The sequence below is a fragment of the Gossypium arboreum genome, chromosome 10 (assembly GCF_025698485.1).
Source record: "Gossypium arboreum isolate Shixiya-1 chromosome 10, ASM2569848v2, whole genome shotgun sequence".
Classification (NCBI taxonomy): Eukaryota; Viridiplantae; Streptophyta; class Magnoliopsida; order Malvales; family Malvaceae; genus Gossypium; species Gossypium arboreum.
In genome coordinates this window covers 107,713,609-107,732,010 of record NC_069079.1, presented here as the reverse complement: position 1 = coordinate 107,732,010, position 18,402 = coordinate 107,713,609, and the positions used below count along the sequence as shown (strand labels likewise).

General features: G+C 34.4%; 2 protein-coding genes and 1 pseudogene across 3 annotated transcripts; all 3 read right to left on the bottom strand.

The window, feature by feature from the left end:
• Window positions 1-2,097: 2,097 nt before the first annotated feature.
• On the bottom strand, window positions 2,098-4,020 carry LOC108488676 (probable protein phosphatase 2C 41; annotated as a pseudogene).
• A 1,072-nt stretch (window positions 4,021-5,092) lies between these two features.
• On the bottom strand, window positions 5,093-13,992 carry LOC108487029 (phospholipase D zeta 1-like). 2 transcript variants are annotated; one of them, XM_017791231.2, is made up of 20 exons: window positions 13,516-13,992; window positions 13,289-13,390; window positions 13,052-13,167; window positions 12,821-12,962; window positions 11,724-11,894; window positions 11,012-11,185; window positions 10,290-10,532; window positions 10,077-10,193; window positions 9,513-9,652; window positions 9,256-9,405; window positions 8,589-8,745; window positions 7,972-8,481; window positions 7,296-7,406; window positions 7,044-7,190; window positions 6,764-6,961; window positions 6,518-6,619; window positions 6,058-6,189; window positions 5,842-5,907; window positions 5,573-5,634; window positions 5,093-5,480 (listed from the first exon to the last, which is right to left on the bottom strand). In XM_017791231.2, the coding sequence occupies exons 1-20, from the start codon at window positions 13,723-13,725 to the stop codon at window positions 5,231-5,233; spliced, it is 3,300 nt and encodes a 1,099-aa protein (XP_017646720.2). In that variant the 5' UTR covers window positions 13,726-13,992; the 3' UTR covers window positions 5,093-5,230. The 2 variants fall into 2 exon arrangements, with proteins under 2 accessions (XP_017646720.2, XP_017646721.2); XM_017791232.2 differs by lacking the exon at window positions 13,516-13,992 and having other exon boundaries at window positions 13,052-13,142; window positions 13,289-13,393.
• Window positions 13,993-16,223: 2,231 nt separating this feature from the next.
• Window positions 16,224-18,402, bottom strand: LOC108486962 (60S ribosomal protein L19-2-like). Its single transcript, XM_017791130.2, has 5 exons — window positions 18,178-18,402; window positions 17,627-17,749; window positions 17,201-17,514; window positions 16,667-16,713; window positions 16,224-16,464 (listed from the first exon to the last, which is right to left on the bottom strand). Exons 1-5 carry the CDS (start codon window positions 18,287-18,289, stop codon window positions 16,440-16,442), a joined length of 621 nt encoding a protein of 206 aa, XP_017646619.1. The 5' UTR covers window positions 18,290-18,402; the 3' UTR covers window positions 16,224-16,439.

Here is an 18,402-nt window from a genome sequence, read left to right as displayed (position 1 = left end):
TTATTTATTGAAATTCAACAACTCAATCAACTCAAATTAAAAATTTAAAATTTTATTATTATGTTAAGAGAACAACAAATAACTTTTTATGGTTAAATTCCAAGAATAGTTTATGTACCTACTGATTTGTGGATTTAGTTCTTCTACTTTTATTTAGTCAAAATTAGTCTATCTACTTTTCGATTTGCTTCATTTACTTTTTCCGTTAACTTTATTAAAAATTAGGTACAACTATAAATTTAGCCTCTCAACTTTTACAACTTTTATCAATTTGGCTCCTTTTTTTTATTGTTGCTTTAATTATTTAAAATCTATAAATAATTATATTAAAATATAAATTTTCTCATATGTGCCAACAAATTAAATATAAAAAAAACCAAAACTTATTATTAATCATTACTATCAATAATTTAACTTGTAATTCTCATTTAGTTACAATAAGTACAGTATATATTAGGTAATTTACATTATAAATCAGAAAATTTAACCTCAACTTTCAAATAAATCACAAACTTTTGATTTAATCAAATTACATAATTTAATTTTAATTATTAACAACTTAAGTCACTTACAATAACACTGCTACATTATTTTAACGAAATATCTCAATCCACATTTTACTTTGCGTGCTTTTAACATGTGAATTGGAATTCTAAATAATTTTTGTAAGTTTATTTTTTAAAGTTTGATTAGGTGACAAGATAGAGCTATAGTTTTCTTTTTATCTTTTTCTTCTTCGTGCTGATGGCAATATTGGGATATTGAGAAAAAAAAAGTATTTTCGATTTTTCACAAAAATCTAAGAATAACCTCCAATGAAAATGGCACTTCATGGATTTCAATACCCTTGCACCAAAAAAGGTTGTGGGCTTGTGGAAAATCGAAAGACACCATGCACAAAAAAAGGACATGAAGACTTTCTTTCTTTTCTTTTATTTGGGTTTTGATTTTTTAGAAGGTTTTGTTTGTTAGTTTCAATTATTAGGGGAAGCTGTGAGAGTTTAAGGAAAATGAAAGAAGAAAGTGGGAAGAGCTGAAAGAGAGGGATTTTTTTCTAAGTTTCTTATTAGTTTTCTAATTGCGTAAAAATAAACTTATAATTAATTAAATAATAATTTATAATATAGTGGTGATTAATATTAAATTTAAGTGTTTTGACACATTTAGAATATTTTATAAAAAATTTAATTAGTCTACATTTTTAAATATAATTTTAATAAGAAAAAATGTTGGGGTTAAATTGACAAAAAATTAAAAGTTAAAGAGCTAAATTTTTATTGTACCTAATTTTTAATAGGAAAAAGGTTAATAGATGGAATGAAAATGAGCAAATCGAAAAGTAAAGAGACCAATTTTGAGCAAATAAAAGTAGAGGGACTAAACCATATAAATCAATAAGTACAGGGACTATACTTAGAATTTAACCCTTTTTTATTTTATCATTCCTATTCACACTCGCGAGATGTTGGCTTTGGGTACAAATTTCCTCGGTAAGCTTTTCCTTTTTTTCCCTCGCATGTGGGGAGCTGATTTAGTCACATGAGAGGTTTATATCCCACATCGATCAACTCTTGAGCATAAGGAGTAAAGTTAGGTTTATAAATAAGGACGAGCTCCTCCTCAAGAATCTAACCCGTCCTGTCAGGGTGGAGGATGACTCGTCAATGATCGTATAGAGACGGCGGGTCGTGCCAACACCTAGTACATCGAACACTCTTATTTAAGGCGAGTGGATTCCACCCTACTTAGGTGGAATTTACCCGTCAATTTTTGGAAGCCAAGCCCTTGTGGCTAGGCTCTCAGCAACTCCTTTAAAGTTTTCTCCATAGAAACGTCGTTCTCTTTGGAAGTTATCTTGGGCAAATACCATTCGGAATTTTAGCCGTCAAATACCAATACGCTGCTTGTATATCAAATTTTAAATCGTTGGTCAAATTGGTTTTATGTAATCTGGTTCAACTCGCGAATCAATCAATTGATGTCTCTCTCTACTGTCAAATCTGTAATGGTTTGCTTGGAAAGAAAATGGAACTTTTAGGGATTCTTTATTCTGTTTAGCTGTAGTATGCTTCAGTTTTTTCATTTTTTTCTATGGCATTTTATGTGTTGAAGTATCTGAAGGGTTCTACAGAATTCCATTCTATCACATATTCAGCAGTACTGAAATGGGTCTATTGAATCACCAAAAACAGATGGCCAATATCAAGAAGCAAAGCAAAACCTAGCAGTTAAGCAAGCTTCTATTTGGAGGCCTTGAAGGGGTTGACCTCTTGAAACAGCTTGGGGTGAAAGAAGAGGCAAATGGCTGAAATATCATCCATTGCTATCCCTCTTTTCTTAGATCTCCATGCTCTCATCGCACATTGGACCAACCTTTTCGCTGACTTCTCCCTATCATCTGTGGAACAAACAATCTCCACTGCTTCTTCATTGGATATAACATCCCACACCTAATAATCACCACCACAACATCAAATTAATCTAATCACAGCAACAAAGGCATAAACCAAAAGGGATTTATTTTACCCCATCTGTTGCTAAAATGACAAACTGGTCTTTGTTTGTGATATTCCACTGAAATTAGCCCAAACTCTCACACAGTGGTCACCAATGGCTCTTGAAACAGCTAGCCCTGGGGCGTCCCCTTTTGGCATCCACACCCTGTAAACCCCTGGTTCATCTCTTAAACAGCTCACTCCCCCTTGTGACTGTCTTATTCTTTCAGCTTCCTCTGTTACATTCATCATTATTAATCAATAAACTACCCATAATTTACATATAGGGAGAAATATGCATAGAGTTCTAGCCGGGAATGTTAGGCTTGAAATCAATAGTGAGCTGAAATGGGATCAAAATGCCATCATCTGATATGGTTGCTAACACTGCCCTTGAATCACCAACATTTGCTATAACAAGATGTTCACCCTAATCATCAACACATCAATAAAAATTTCTACTCGAACCTTCGGAAAATCGTAAATGAAGCCGGAAATTTAACATCTACCTGTTTAATGATTGTCAAAGCTGTTGTTCCACTGTGGAATGAATCAATCCCAGGGTGGTGTTTAAGCTCTTCATCAATGTCAGCATATGTTTTCAAGCAAGATTGTTTCCAAATATCAAACTGATGATTACGAGTACTTCGGTTCGGTTCAGTGTTGAGCTCTTGGCCAAGTGAGGTTAAGGCAAGGGCCTTTTGCCAGTTGCAAAGCAAAGAAGGAGGTACTGATTGTTTGACCCTTTTAGCTATAATATGACCCCATGGACCATGACCATCAAAAATACCACAGAAAATCATGTCCTCTTGGCATCCAAATTCCTAAATCAAGAATCAAAAAACAACTAAGTATGAACATTGAATATCAATGGTGAAAATAACTGAAATCGTAAAATAACGATCATAACATCGCATGGAATGAGTTTTAAAATACCTCCCAGACTATTGTACAATCTTGGTTGATTCCCTTTTGTCCTCTCTTGGAACAGATTGAGGCAAAATTGTTTGATTTGTTGGACTTAAAAGTAGCAGAGGAACTCAACATCAAATCGTTCTTCTTGGCATCCTTGGCCAAGGTTTCGGCCACTTCTCGTCCGATATCATCCTCCGTACTACTATTATTCTTCCCTTTCTTCATTGAAACCGTCCTCGCCAATCCATCGAGAAACGACGGGAAAAACATCATCTCTTCTTCTATATACTTAGAAGAAAAGAAAATGATCAAACTAAGTGTATATATATATGTTATATTGGATCAATAAATCTGTCAGCTATATGATTGAAATCTCACAGTTCCTTTGTAACACCAATGTCGATGGCCAGAATCTCGAGTCACTTTGTCGGAACTTGACTGATGATCCTTGGGGATGATATCAAGCAGTGAAGTTGCTTATATTCCATTTTTATTATTGTGTCAAACTATTGCAACTCTTATTGATACGTACGTAATGTAAATTTTGATAGGGTAGGCTCCAAAAAGGACAAAAGTGCCATTGTTTTGGTTGCTAAATAATGCACAGGAAATGGGTAGCTTGGACATTTCAGAAGCAATTTAGCATAAAGATTAAAGAATACTGTTACTGTTTTTCCGAGGGTTAGAAGCATAGATTATTCAAATATTGAATTAAGATTGATCTTAATTGAAGACTTAAATATAAATCTTTATAATAAATGCTAAATGCGAATTTATAATTATTAATAAAATCGATTTCACCCCACCATTTTGTTTAATAAATAATATCTTTTCTTATCTCAAATTAAAATATCTATAAATATTTTACAACTAAAAAGAAAAGATATGTTGTTTAATGGAAATGGCTGAGATAAGAATGGCACTATCAAAAGGAGCAGTTAGGGATATAGAACTTTGAATACGAAAGGTTGGTTAAAGGAAAAAAAAAATCAACTAAACAATGATGTGTATTAAGCCACTAACTATGAAAAAAATATTTGCATTTAAAGAAATGTATGTTTTTTGGCCACAACAAAGCCACCAAACATATGGCTGCCGTGGAAATGTTGGGAGCATAGAGCAAGACGCTTGATTGTAACCCTATAACCAATTTACTGCTAACCAAAAGAAAAATTATACAGAAGGTGGATAGATAGAGTGGTCCATTTTTTTATGGTTTTTAAAAATTGCATTCAACTTGACATTAACCTTTATTAGGATGGATAAAGTGAAGGCCCTTTCCCAAGTCTAATTTTAACAATTTTGGAGTAAAACATTTGAAATTTTAATCCTTCAAAAATAAATCAATCATTAGAGAAAGTGAAGCCACTTATTGGCTTTTTAATTTTTTTTTTTATGGATTATTGAAATTTTACTTTTGTAAATGGATAAACTTGTAAATATTCAAAGTTGAACCCACCCCGAACAGCTTTATCCAAAAAAAAAACATGGTTTAGTTTGATTTCCTCAAATCTTAATGTGAAAGAAAAATAGGAAGGATTTGTTTCTATTTTGAGATTAAAATAAAAAAGTAAATAACAAACTAGTCTCATATCCGGCTCAACTTGAAAATTTACAACAATCCATGAACAGGTATGTAGAGGAAAGCTTTGGTTCAATTAGGTATTGTTTGGTATTAAGACTTTTTACACAAAGAATGATTGAGATGCATATTTCGTTAAGGAGGTTTTACAAATGTATAATCAGTCTCTCTTTTTTGTCTGTCTTCTGTATAATATGAAAAAAAGAATTTCAGGCTTTTTGTATAACCTCTCCCTCACTCAATGAAAAACTTGGGGAGATGCATAATATTCACTCTCATTAAATACAGGTCGTAAATCTTCTTTGGACATGAAATCCAAGGGGAACGAAACAAGATGTCCTCTTACCGATTTTAATCTTTCCATGGGGTCTACTTCTCTAACCTCTCCGTTGTGATATGATTCTAATTTTGTAGGGGCTATTCCTAAATCGATTGTAGTGTGACCGAGTCTTTCTTTCCAATATGCAATGCTTTGTCGGAGAGCAAGCCTGCATTTTATGGTACATGTCACTCATGTCGTTATTAGGATTAGCCGAAAACAAAAAGAATTAAGGTTCGTAAGAAAGAGATGTAGTCATACCGGGAATGTATGAGATCACTCGGGACACAGGAGAACACATCCTGGTAGATTGTCGTATTCATCTGTGACATAAATGATTCCTTGTTTGTTATTCGGAGTTTGTAATCCATATTAAAACAATGTGAGCCATCTAGTCTCATTAGGCTGGCTAACCCTACTTAACTGGCTGATTTTCATAAACATCAGAAATTCTTTGATTTCTTTTAATTGGAACATTTAAGAATATAAAATGAAAAAGTATTGAAAATTAATGGAATTCCGGCTCTTACCTTTGCAGTCCCAACCCATATATCTTTGTAACTCGAATCGATCATGGGGTCGATTATTTGATTTATCTGAGGAACATGAAAAAGGAAAGGACAAACGTGTTGATCAGCTGAATGATACAAGATACTATAAAATCTATATGACTGATCCCCGAGACCAATTCAATGAGCATAATCTTGAATGTAAAATAATGAAACATTGAACGATGGCTCACAAACCTCTCCTCGGTGAAGACCAAGATGTTCGGACCACAATGAAAGGCGAAGGCTCAAAGCAAATTTTCCAGCCTTCCAAGGATTTCCTCCCATCCATGAATCAACAAATTCTTTGTCTTCGATAAGCACGCCAATCTGAAACATTAGTCGTGACATTAATCTTGTTGAAGAAGTGATACAGATATGTTATATCCCAGTTGGGGACAAATAAATGCAGAAGTGTTCCATTTCCCATAAACCATCACTCTTTTATTAAATATAAAAAGACATACCGCAACTTCATGTTTTAGATCTTACGTAACTCTATTACTGATCCCCTTTAAATATGTTAATACCAAATTTCAAGTGAACTGTTTTCTCCATTACACTATATTTTGTCATTTATCTCCATTAACATTTCAACCCCCAACTAGCTTAATATTTTCAGACAACATTTTAAAAACATTACAGAATATTGAGATACCTCTGAATCTCTTGAGCCGAGTAAACTTCTATCGTTAATATTAGCAGATCCAATTAAGGCAGCACGGTCATCAATTATCATAACTTTACTATGCACATATACCTGAAGAAATGGAAGACAACAAATAAATCGGCAAACATGATTATGATACATTTTGAACTTTCATTGTTAAGTTGCTATGACATGATATGCCTGTAAAAAGAATTAAGCAGAACTGGCAAATGATAGTTGAAGATAAAAACATACCGGACTGGTAGCCACAGGACCGCCATCAAAAAGTTTACCGTGTGCTCTAAGACCATGGAAAGATATGTAATCATAAGCTTTAGGTCCAAGAAGATCATAAAGATTATGCAGTATTGAATTCTGTCCTCTGCAAATGGTACGATACTGCCAATGCATTATGGCTCTCACAGATGCTGCACCAGCATCATCAAGACCTCCCTGTTAAGTTTTAAAATGAGTTCAAACATAATTCAATTATATAATCTTCAAATTAAAAGAGTATCAGGCCAAAACTGAAAACCTGGAAACCAGGAAGCAGGGGTATGACAATAATAACCCTAAAACACTTCTTGTCATTGTATGCTCGCATAATACGCCGGTATAACGCTTCTAAGACACGATTTCGAATAATTTCATCTCCTGAGAGGCCTGATATGAAAAACTGGTTCTGGGAAAGGTCGTGCAAATATGGAACAACAATAAGGAAAATAAGCCGTCAAATCAGTAGATTCTTAGTGAACTGCAGTAAAGAAATTAAAATATCAGCATATACCTCTATATAAACAAAGTGTTCTGCTTTGTCAATGAGGGAGCAATAAGCACGGTGAATGCTCTCTTCTATTTGGCTGGTTCCAGCGGACCACTGACTGACACTCCTTATAATCTGAAAATCATATATCAACAATGATTGATGCTTCTTATAAGCCGAAAGTCTCTTCAAATAAAAAAAAATCATTATATTTTTTCTTCTCTTGTGAGAGGAATATGCTGCTTATTAAAGTATATGACATGAAATTCAATGAAATACTATGTGCATCTATCTATACTAATTTAAATACTCTGAGACTGGTATCACGATTAAACCAGCAACTCAGTTAGGGAAAAGCCAAATAAAACAAAGTTTTATTAGTAAAATAATAAAATGATAAGGTTAAATAAGTAACTTAATTTTAAAAGGAAATAAAAACCACCCTATTTTTTCATTCAATTTTTTATATCAATAACTATTTATATATATATATATATTTATCAATAATCATGATTTTTTTAAATAATAATAATTAGTTGAGTAAATTTTTATATTATTTTTAATTTTTCAGCCAAATAGTGCATAGGACTAGTTGGGAAATAAGACAATGAAATTGAGATATCCAAAATATAGAAAAGCAAACAAATACTATGAGGCAGATGCAAAACTTTTTAAAAGTCTTGATGAGAATACAACCAACCTGACATCGACATGAAGTTCGCGGTCCAACCTGTCCAGCTTCATCCACAAAACCACCTTGAGCAGCCCGTTCTTGCATTTCCCACCAATCTGAGTCTGAAAGTTCAGCTTCAGGCTGCCTTTTTACATCTGAAGATTTTTCATTATAAAGATCCAAGGAGCCAAGGTCATCAACAAAGTCTTTCATAGGTGTGTCTGCAACTGCTGGTTCTATTTTGGACTTTCTGAAAGCAAAAGAAACACTTTTACTGGCAGTAGTGTCCAACCCATTTGATTTTGGAGACAAAGTACAGCTATCCAACTCCTTGGCCTCTTGAGACAAAAGTAGAGGAATGTCTTGTAAAGATGATCCAGAAGAAAAGGAATCCTGTCTTTTGATGCCTTTCTTATTTTCCTCAGCATTCTTACTCTCAAACTCAATCTCCTTGCTTCGTCCCATATAATGTGGAATCACCATATGTTGCTGAGGCATAAGTAGTGGAATTGCTTCCTCATATGGAGCTTTATTTCTCTATATATACATATAAATAAATAAATAAATAAATTCAGCTTACCCTTGTTAACTAACAAATATTACAATTTCTATTGTTCACTACAACAATTCTACATAAATATAACCTTGGCATAGTTCCACCGCTGAACAAAATGTCGTGCTACATCTCGACATGATGGTCCCCAAAGTGCACAATGTACGTCATGCCAAGGCATTCGAGGATATTTTCCTCGATCCAACTCGTCTTTCACTGTATCTTCCCATGAATTTGGTTCAGATTCCCTGATGAAAATGGGATTGAAAATCAGTTAGACTGAAACAGCTACACATCAGCTCATAATTACTCATTACTGTGAATATTTAACCTTTTCTTTCGAAGAATATTATTGGGAAAAAGGGGATAGGGGATAAAATAGGTGGTTACAATATTATTAGGAAAAAGGGGATAGGGGATAAAATAGGTGGTTACAAACTATTGGAGGTTTACTTGAACAATCTTTAAAAGTAACCCCATTTGAACCAATAAAATTCAGCAAACTGTTGGGGAACATCTATTGCGGCAAAAACCAAAAACCTTGCTAGTGGTAGATACTTTAAATAGAGGCAGGTAGCCATTTCTAAGTTACAATAGTGTGAAAAATCAGCCAAAAACATCCAACCATATACTTGTAATGATGTCTTCCATGGTATAACAGCACCAATAGAATGGTGTATAAACCAAGTATAAAATAACCAATAACATTCGATATTCATGGAAGGCCAAAATGAATCTTTGCTCAAAATAAAGCTTACCTAGGATTGTAGTAGTCTTTTCCAGGCCATACTGAGGGAGGATTATCTCCCACCTTGTGTTCATGTGTGTCATAGCGACCAAAGCATAAATCAAGTCCACCAATAAAACAAATTTGGTAATCAACAATCACTAGTTTTTCATGGTGGGACCTGTAGGTAAAAGAAACACTTATCAGATTCTAAAAAAAAAATCCGATATATTAATGTTTTCACGACTTGAATGTATGTACACACTCGATTTTCCAAGTAATCCATACCATAGATAGACACCGGTGGAGAAGTGGTCAGGATAACGCAATACCCTCACATTCTCATGAATGCTAAGAAGCTTTCTCTTGCTATAGACGCTATTGATTTTCAAAGCAAGAGCAAGTTCTTTGTAGAGAAGGATGTATATCTGCAGCCAAAGACATATTATTAAGTTAATAATTAAAAAAGTAATAAGCTAAACATTCAACATCTTCATACTAGGATTGTACATAGATCTATATAGTACAAGAAGATATTACTTTGTTTTAAAAGAACAAAATTGAACATGTAAAATTAAATCAGGTTTGTAAAATTTAAAGGGGCTCTAAATGAAATCAAAAGTCTTCAACTATCAAACACTGAATGAGCTCACTGACAGACAAAAGTTAATGGAAGAAAAGAAGTAACACATGGTTAACACACATGCAACTTGGTATAGGAGTCATAATTCAGATAAACAGACATCAAGATAATATGTCCATTTTAATTTACAAAAGAAAAAGGTTTGGATTGACTTCTTAGAAACAAATGACCTTTTGATAAATACATAAATAAATGGAAGATTACGATACCTGAACCCCTTGCTTAGCTTTGGCTTCCAGTAAAGCATCAAGCCGGGAGGATGCCTGCTCGTGAAAAGGACGACGTAGATACAATTCTGGGCAAAGCCACCAGCCACAAATAAATATCTGCATAAATTTTAGGATCATACAAGAGGTTTTGGTATGCTAAAGAAATCATTTTGACTACAACTCATGTCAACCTGCAAGAGTAAAAGAACAGACCTCTGATTTAGCATCCTCAATTGATGAAGCTATAGCATCAAAAGCTGCCCTACCATCCACAAACCATTGAGCCTGACTACCATCTTCTGTCAAACCCCTTTGAGGAGCAAAAGAGCCAAAGCGATGAGGATGACACCAGCCCTCAGGGGGCCTAAGCCCAGCATCATTAATTGCAGCAACCCAATCTTTAGCTTTACCACTACTTTTAGTTCTTAACCTTATGCTCCGGCTACCACATGTGACCTTTTGAAGTTTCCAATTATCTGTTAGAAAGTGACTTCTCTAGATATATTCATCAGAGTACACCTTATCCCACCATTATAGGGATAAATAGTTCATTTTTAATTTGTAGAGGAGAAAAACTTACACCCTCAAGATAATCTTCAATGCAAAAAACCCACAAACATCTCAGTTCTAAATGATTGATGCTTAATTTGATGTCACTAAAGGTTAATGATTAGAATTTTAGGATTAAGTATATCTTAGGATGGCAGAATAGCACTATAGGTTTTCTAAGCGAAGAATTTTTTTTTGTTGTTGTTGTGAGGGATCTTTATCCAAACCACAATTCACAACAAGAAAATGTTAATAATAATAAAAGGTTATTGATTATGGAAAACAGTGTCTTAAATTTTCACATAACTACTAAAATGTTAAATATATTAATATGCCCATTGGCAGCAAAAACTTTCCACCGACTGAACAGCAAGTACTCTACTGACCTTAAAAGCATGGCGTAAAGGATTGCGTTCCTTTACTTCAGCTGCTAATGATGCCCGGCCCTCAGTATTACCAGCCAAGGCAGGTAATACATCGAAAACAATTATATCTAAAGGTTTAGTATCGAGCGGATCTGCTAGCAAGGCCAAGAATCCAGGTTTCAGTACAGCCCACACCTGTAAAATAATTATTAGACATAAGAACGGAAAAAAGATGGAAAATTGAATAAGCTAAATTTTGAAAATGCCAAAATGATAGCAAAGGAGTGTGACTTTATGGTCCAACCTGACGGTTGTTATATGGCAGGATTAAGGCACAAATCTGAACATCTTAGCAAGGTAATATACAACAGTGCCAATGCTCTCAAGCATAAGAATCAATATATGAGAACAATTAACCCATCCTCAAAACCCTCTTCTCAAATCATATTATCTTATTTGAATTTAATGCATCACACCCATTAAGAAACATTAGGAGATTCCTATACATATTCTACATCACTAAGCAGAAAGCACAGCAGACTGAGTGATATATCTAGCTTAAGCACAAAACTTTCACACTGACATGCCAGTTTACCTCCTATCAAAGGAATATTTAGACAGAGGAAAGGCAATTAGCGCTTGCTGCACCTCATGCACGTGTAATGCATGTTTTGAAACAAGTGCATTTTAAGTTGAATATAAACCAAGATTTCAAAAAATGAGACCGTATTACCTTTTGCCAGTTGTCATTACAGCAATTGAACCAGTGGCATGCACAGCATTTATCAGAGTCATCATCCTTGGCAAGTTTTGGTAGATGCTTTGCCATTACATAGTCTTCCTTCAGCTTAGGACCATACTCTGGAGAAAATGACAACTTTGAAACCTCCAAAAACTTGCAAACCTACAAGAAAATTGAGAGAGATACTGACACAAACAATAAAGAGGGGCATAAAGTGGGTGCCAAAATGTTGTGCCTTAGCACAAAAAAGTCCTTTATTTCAGGCGAGATACATTTGATCAGGCACACAGCTGACACACCTAGGCATGCTTTATTTTTGGTAAGACAACAGGGGAAAAGATAAGAGGCTTCTCTGGTTGAAGTTCTCTTTAATATCTTTAATTTTAAAATTTTTCATTAGCTGTACCTGTAAGAGTATAAAAAGGGGAAATAACAAACTCCTTACTTTTCAATGTTTGAATATTCAAGAACATGCAAGAGACCATAGGAAATCATGCATATTGACCAATGAAAGAAAAAGAAATTTTACATGTTCGGCTCTTTAAAGTATGTCAGAATTACAATCTTAAGCTTACTTTTATATATAAGCGTACACACACATATTGCATCTTACTTTACTCAGGCAAGCTAATTTTTTTGTGCCTTATGCCAAAAGCAATATAATCGTTCTAATGCCTAGACTGCTCCTTGCCCTTAATAACACTGAAATAAAGCAACGAAACTCAAAACTTTCAACAAATGGTAGTTAGCAACCACATTCCAAATTCTAAGTGTAGATCAGCGACAGATGAACTAAGAACTCTGGCTATAGCTACATAGTCGATTTTGTCAACTGACAGTTTACTGAAACAGCAATTAGGAGGCTTCATCTACTTCATGATTGTTGCACGAAAAAAGGAAAGCTAAGTTTAATTTGGTTATCCATTTTGTCAACACAAACACACGAGGTCATTACATGGTATATTTTCTAGGCAGAGTAGAGTCCATTAAGGGAAGGTCTAATGCCCATGAAGAATAAAGATAAATGTAAAATGAAAGAATAGTTGCCACAAATGCATCAGGGTATAAGCATGTTTGGAAATGCATACCTCTCTAGAGTTAACAATATCCATATTTCCAAGAAAATGATTCAAATATTCTTGCATAGCAACCTTTGCTCTGTCGGACATTGAAGACTGCTTTCCCAAGGCTGGTCTAATAACTGGAAGAGCAGCACTTGATGGAACATCCCTGATTATAAATATAGAAAAGAAGGCACTCATAAGTGCTGGGAGTTAATTTTTCTTTTATTTTCTAGGAAAATTTGCGATAACAAACACCTGTTTTTAACACTTTCATCTTGCTGTAAAAGAAGAGCATCATCATCCGGTTCATCATCATCTTGCACAACCGGCGCATGTTCTCCTATTCCTAGATTTTGAAGCCATTCTTTAACCTTTAATATAATAATATTCAGCGTGAAAACCACATTCAAATCCTAAACTTTTTTTCTCCGAAGCAAAGAGCTATTAATTAGCAAAACACAAACAAACGTAGTCGTTTCCTAATGTACACACCTGCTCTTGCTTCTCGTGAATTTCTTCAATAAACAACCGTCTCTTCAAGGCAAAATGCAAGTAAAAAACTTGCGAAGCTTTCTTCATTAACCGCCACTTAAACTGAAGAATCAAAATGAAGAAATTAGTATGAACAGGAAAGAAAAGAAGGTAAGGGCAAAACATGTAATTGGAATTTAAACTATTGAAAGTAATTGTGGAAAAATTTGATTGAAAAAAGGACTTGCTTGTTTGTATCGGAATTCGATGGTGTATGATAAGAGCATGGGGCTGATATCCCCGGCATCGGGTCTGGAGACAGAGACGATGGTAGCTTTTGGTAACTCGTCGAAAATCCGAGTTGACTCAGCGGACGATGACATCGTGGATGATAACGGCTCCGATTGCATCTGGTAGTACCGGGCTCCACCTACAAGCATCGACTGCTCCGACTCCATGAAATTGATGGGTAAATTAAAGATCGAATTCCTTTTCGTTGGATCAAATGAATTAAAGATGGAAGTGGAATAAAAGACTTGAGAAGAAAGCGAGAGAATAGGATTTGAACTGGTTTCTTTGAATTCAATTTTTCCTTTGATTTTTATTTAATGGAAGCAATTTTTTTATTATTTCTTTTGGTTGGGTGAGAGGGCCAAAGTGGAACTTTTAGACAAGGAGATGGAAGCAAGACGACTTATTTCTACACTGGTTTAATATTTCCGGTCAATATTTGATATTATGTTCATTTTTTAATTCAAAATTAACAAAATAAAATATATTAAATGAGAAAACACAGAATGATTTGTATTTTTGTTATAAAATAAAAATAAAAGATCATATATATTTACTGTATTTTTCTAGACTTTATATCTATAAATATAAAAATATAAGCGAAATAAAATTTTATTCTTAATAAATATTAAAATATATCAAATTTCTTATTTTAACGGATATTCACTCTGTAATATAAATATTTTTAAGAAAAGAATGTAACAATCTCTTAATAAAAAGTTTATTCTTACAATTTAATTAGATTTTTTCTTAATAGTACAAAATTGATGGAAAGTAAGCATAAAACACTTCCATTGAAATGAAATGTTGATTGATATTAAGCGATGGGTTAAGCTTTTGATTTTTTTTTTTAAGCAAAGATGTAAGAAAAGGAAATGGACGGTGATTCACATATTAATGAGAGGATGTTCGTGTAAAAAGCCACTATAATGGGTGGCAAATTTTTGGCATGAGGAGTTATCCTTTAACAATGGAGGGGTATTTATAGATAGGTTAGTCATCTATGATATTCAAGTTTCAATTCATATTTATATAGATTTTATCGTTGTTTGTTTCTTAAGATCAAAATAGAGATAGCGATTTAATTGATGTATATGGTAATTAAGTTGTGTTTATATTTGAGTGAATTTAATAAAGTCTTACGTGTTATTTATGCATAAAGGAAGCTTGACACCTTTATAAATGAGATAGATTGAAGAGGTTCCACATATCGAGTATGTTACATGTTAGCAAAGGCTATGGTTGACAAGATATTATAGTAGGTAAAGTAACCTTAACCATGGTGAGTGGAATCTCTCTTGACAAGTTATGTACAACAATTATACCCTAATCAAAGGGGAAGATTATAAAATGACCTTCCGCAAAGTAAAGGTATGGTTTGCATTATCCAAATGAGATGAGGACCAGCTGCACACCTTATGCGCATTTATAGTACATTAGGAGAATAGTTGTGTCATATATTTTATTCGCATCAAATTATTGGTTTTGGTGTAAGAGTGAAAATTTCGAAATTTTTTAATTAATGAGAAATATGTTTAGTCATGATTAGTCGCATAACCCAACGCCTTGTGATTTTTAGAATACATCACTTCAGGTGGTAAAACTTCCAATGAGGCTATTAATGTGGTCGGTGAGAAACGAAGATTTGCGACACACCAATGACCGCTGCCCGGGGACTCTAGTAGGGAAGGTGGTCCACGAATGTTGGTGCAGAGTGATCTAGCAGGTTCTAACCGGCAGCGGTTACTTGTATCCCAGTTAGCTTTGACGTCGGCCGAAACACTCGAGTGATCCACCCGGCAAGAAATGGCGAGGCTACAGATATTTCAAACATAGAACGCTGACAAGGGATTGTATACTTTACCCCTCGCAAAGCAACAAATTGCCAGCAATTTCCACCTTGACAAAGTACATTTTTATCAGACAAAAATTTAGGAAGAGTTGGACTTTTATATTAGTTTAGTATACTCCCAATAACAAGCGTCAAACTTGGAGACTGCGTTTACAGCGTTACAGTTCAGAAGTATTGCCTGAAAGATAAAAGTCGTAATGGTGTAAAGCCACAAAAGATTCAAGCCAAGTTAAGAATTAGTGCAATTAATCTATCACGAAATTAATTTTATTTCAATCAAATATCAATTAAAAGATGTTTGAAAATTTCATTATCAATTAATTAGATTTTAATTAATCAAAATTAAATATACATCCAATAAACCGAAGGAGGAAATGATAATGTGATATACCGTGAAGCAAATAAAAATTAAAATAGTAAAACTCTCAATAAAATTAAATATATATAATAAGAAAAAACCAATGACCAAAATTAATTCAGTTCAATATTATTTTTATAAAATATTCAAATTTTATTTTTACAAATTCACGCTAACCACCACAACATTATACATTCTTGATTTGATAATAATGTGAATTTGATGAATTCAACCTTATGTAAATAAGGTCACCAAGACTTAAGCTTCATTTAGGGCGACAGGTGCAATACAATACATTTAGTTTACTTTTTATCTCACACTACAGTATCATTACAGTATCTAATCTCACAACCATTACTGTTTTTACACTAACCACAGATAAACACACAACTCATCCAAACTCACCCTTAAACGGCGTATATACGACATTTTACAAGCAAATTTTACGAGCTATATTTTCTAATTCATACCGCATGCATCGTCATTGAATAATAATAATACACTCAATATCATAAGCATCCTGATTAAATAAAACAGCACCCGGGTTTCCAAAATTCCCTAATTTATAGTTATGTGTGTCAACATAAATGGAACCAGAGTTTTGCAAACAAACTCCTATAAAGAAAACAAAAGCCAGTAACATATTAAGTCTAGCCATCTTCCTTATTTATTCACTTCTTCGTCTTCTTAACTCCCCTGCAAATGTCAAAAAAATCCATATTTAGACCCTGTTTACACAGATAAAATCTATGAATATTCTTACGGTTTTTTTATATATTTAAAAGATCATAACTGCATGTTATGTTGTTGTGGATAAGTGTTTGAAAGGTACACTTTCAAGGAAAGTAAAAGGTCCAAATAACATAAGATAGAGCAAGAAAATCATCATGCATCTTACTCGGCTTGTTGGGGTGCCGCTGTGGGTGTTGCCTTCACACCAGGTCCCTGTATCATCAAGAAACCAATATTAAATCACAAATAACAAAGTAGAAGAAGCAGATATCATCATGCTAAGTTGATTCTGGCCCGTTCTTTGATTTCCAGGTTCAACTTATGTGATTGAAACACCAGACGGATTGGTTCACACTTAAACTAGTTGAACCGGACAGACCAGTATTTAAAAAAGCCTAGTCAATCTTCTAGATATGGTACGAAAATCATGCAGTGTTTTTGGTTATGCAATAAGTGACATCAACATCGGCAGCAGTAAGAGACATCAATATATAGCTTGGTCTGTCAAAGCTGCCAAGTTCAAATATGGATGGTTTTTGCTAATTTTTTCATGAATAATTGGTGCAAGATCATTTCCATGCCGGAAAACAGGAAAGAAACAACACAATGAACACGACATCAAACTTCAAACATTCAGGCCATAAGGTTATTTTTCCCATCACAAAATCAATGTATGAATCAAGAGGAATGTTTAAGTCACCTGTGCAAGGCGTTCCTCTCTTCTGGCCAACTTTCTCTCCCTGCTGGCCTTGTTCTTAGCACGCTTGGCCTCAAACTGATCAGCAATGGTCTTCTCTCTCGCCTTCTCAGCCTTAGACTTGTGGATACTCTCCATCAAGACACGCTTGTTCTTAAACACATTACCCTTGACCTTCATATACATGTCATGGTAAATGTGCTTGTCAATCTTCTTGGATTCCCTGTACTTACGAAGCAATCGCCTCAGTACCCGCATTCTCCTCATCCAAAGAATCTTTGTTGGCAACCTTGCCTCCCTGGTACCCTTCCTCTTACCTGAAAGCCTTTAGAATTATGCCTTGCTTACAGTAAAATTCAAGGAACAAGGAAAACCAATCACCAATCCAACACGCAAAATACAGGCTACTAAATAGCATATTAATCATACCATATCCAGAGTGTCTTCCCTTTCTCTTGGCCTCCTTCATCCTACGTGCGCGAGAGCGGGAGTGAATCTTAGTAGGCTTCCTGATTATGAACCCATCCTTCACAAGTTTCCTAACGTTCTGCCCTGCAAACAGTGACCAAATCACATAAACAAAGTAATAGAAACTCAGGAAGAAAAAACAGCTAACAGCTTGATTTACATGGAATATACAATCATGAAGCTGCTTGCCAGCAAGACAGAGAACACGGTGAAACGCCAAAATTGCAACCAACTCAATTTAAGACTAATTGGAACAGAAATGGTCTAAACTCCGAAATTCGACGTAAATAAATAGCCGAAGAAAGTAATACAAAGCTCGTAACTAATAATAAGTAGAATTAGATCTAAAATCAATCATTTCTTTCTATAAGCTTTCTGAGGAATCTAGCAAACCCTAACCGATCTATGAAGAACAATAACTGCAAGGATCTACAAACTAGTACACCATTGTGACTAAGAGATTAGGATTCTATTAGTGGAAAACGAATTAAATAGGGCGAAAGTAAACATACTGGAGTTGGCCATGGAGATTTCGTTGATTTCATTAGGATCGAGCCAGACCTTGCTGCGACCGCACTTCAGGACGCTAGCGGCTAGCCGCTTCTGCAGCTTCAAAGACACCATTTCTGTTTTCTGGCTTCTGTGAAATGGAAAAATCGAGAAGTTTTGAGGGGAAAGGTGGAGGCGGCTTTTTATAAGGAAGGTGAAAAAGTTTGTTAGGGTTTTGGGTGTTTGAA

What these genes read in the sequence shown, in the direction of transcription:
- LOC108487029 (XM_017791231.2), bottom strand. Translation starts at nt 13,725, where the DNA reads ATGGAGTCGGAGCAGTCGATGCTTGTAGGTGGAGCCCGGTACTACCAG. An exon ending in TTCACGAGAAGCAAGAGCAG is followed by an intron (nt 13,168 to 13,288) that starts GTGTGTACATTA and finishes ATTATATTAAAG; the next exon opens with GTTAAAGAATGGCTTCAAAA. An exon ending in GATGAAAGTGTTAAAAACAG is followed by an intron (nt 12,963 to 13,051) that starts GTGTTTGTTATC and finishes ATTTATAATCAG; the next exon opens with GGATGTTCCATCAAGTGCTG.
- LOC108486962 (XM_017791130.2), bottom strand. Translation starts at nt 18,289, where the DNA reads ATGGTGTCTTTGAAGCTGCAGAAGCGGCTAGCCGCTAGCGTCCTGAAG. An exon ending in AATCTCCATGGCCAACTCCA is followed by an intron (nt 17,750 to 18,177) that starts GTATGTTTACTT and finishes CACTGTTTGCAG; the next exon opens with GGCAGAACGTTAGGAAACTT. An exon ending in GAGAGGAACGCCTTGCACAG is followed by an intron (nt 16,714 to 17,200) that starts GTGACTTAAACA and finishes TTGATGATACAG; the next exon opens with GGACCTGGTGTGAAGGCAAC.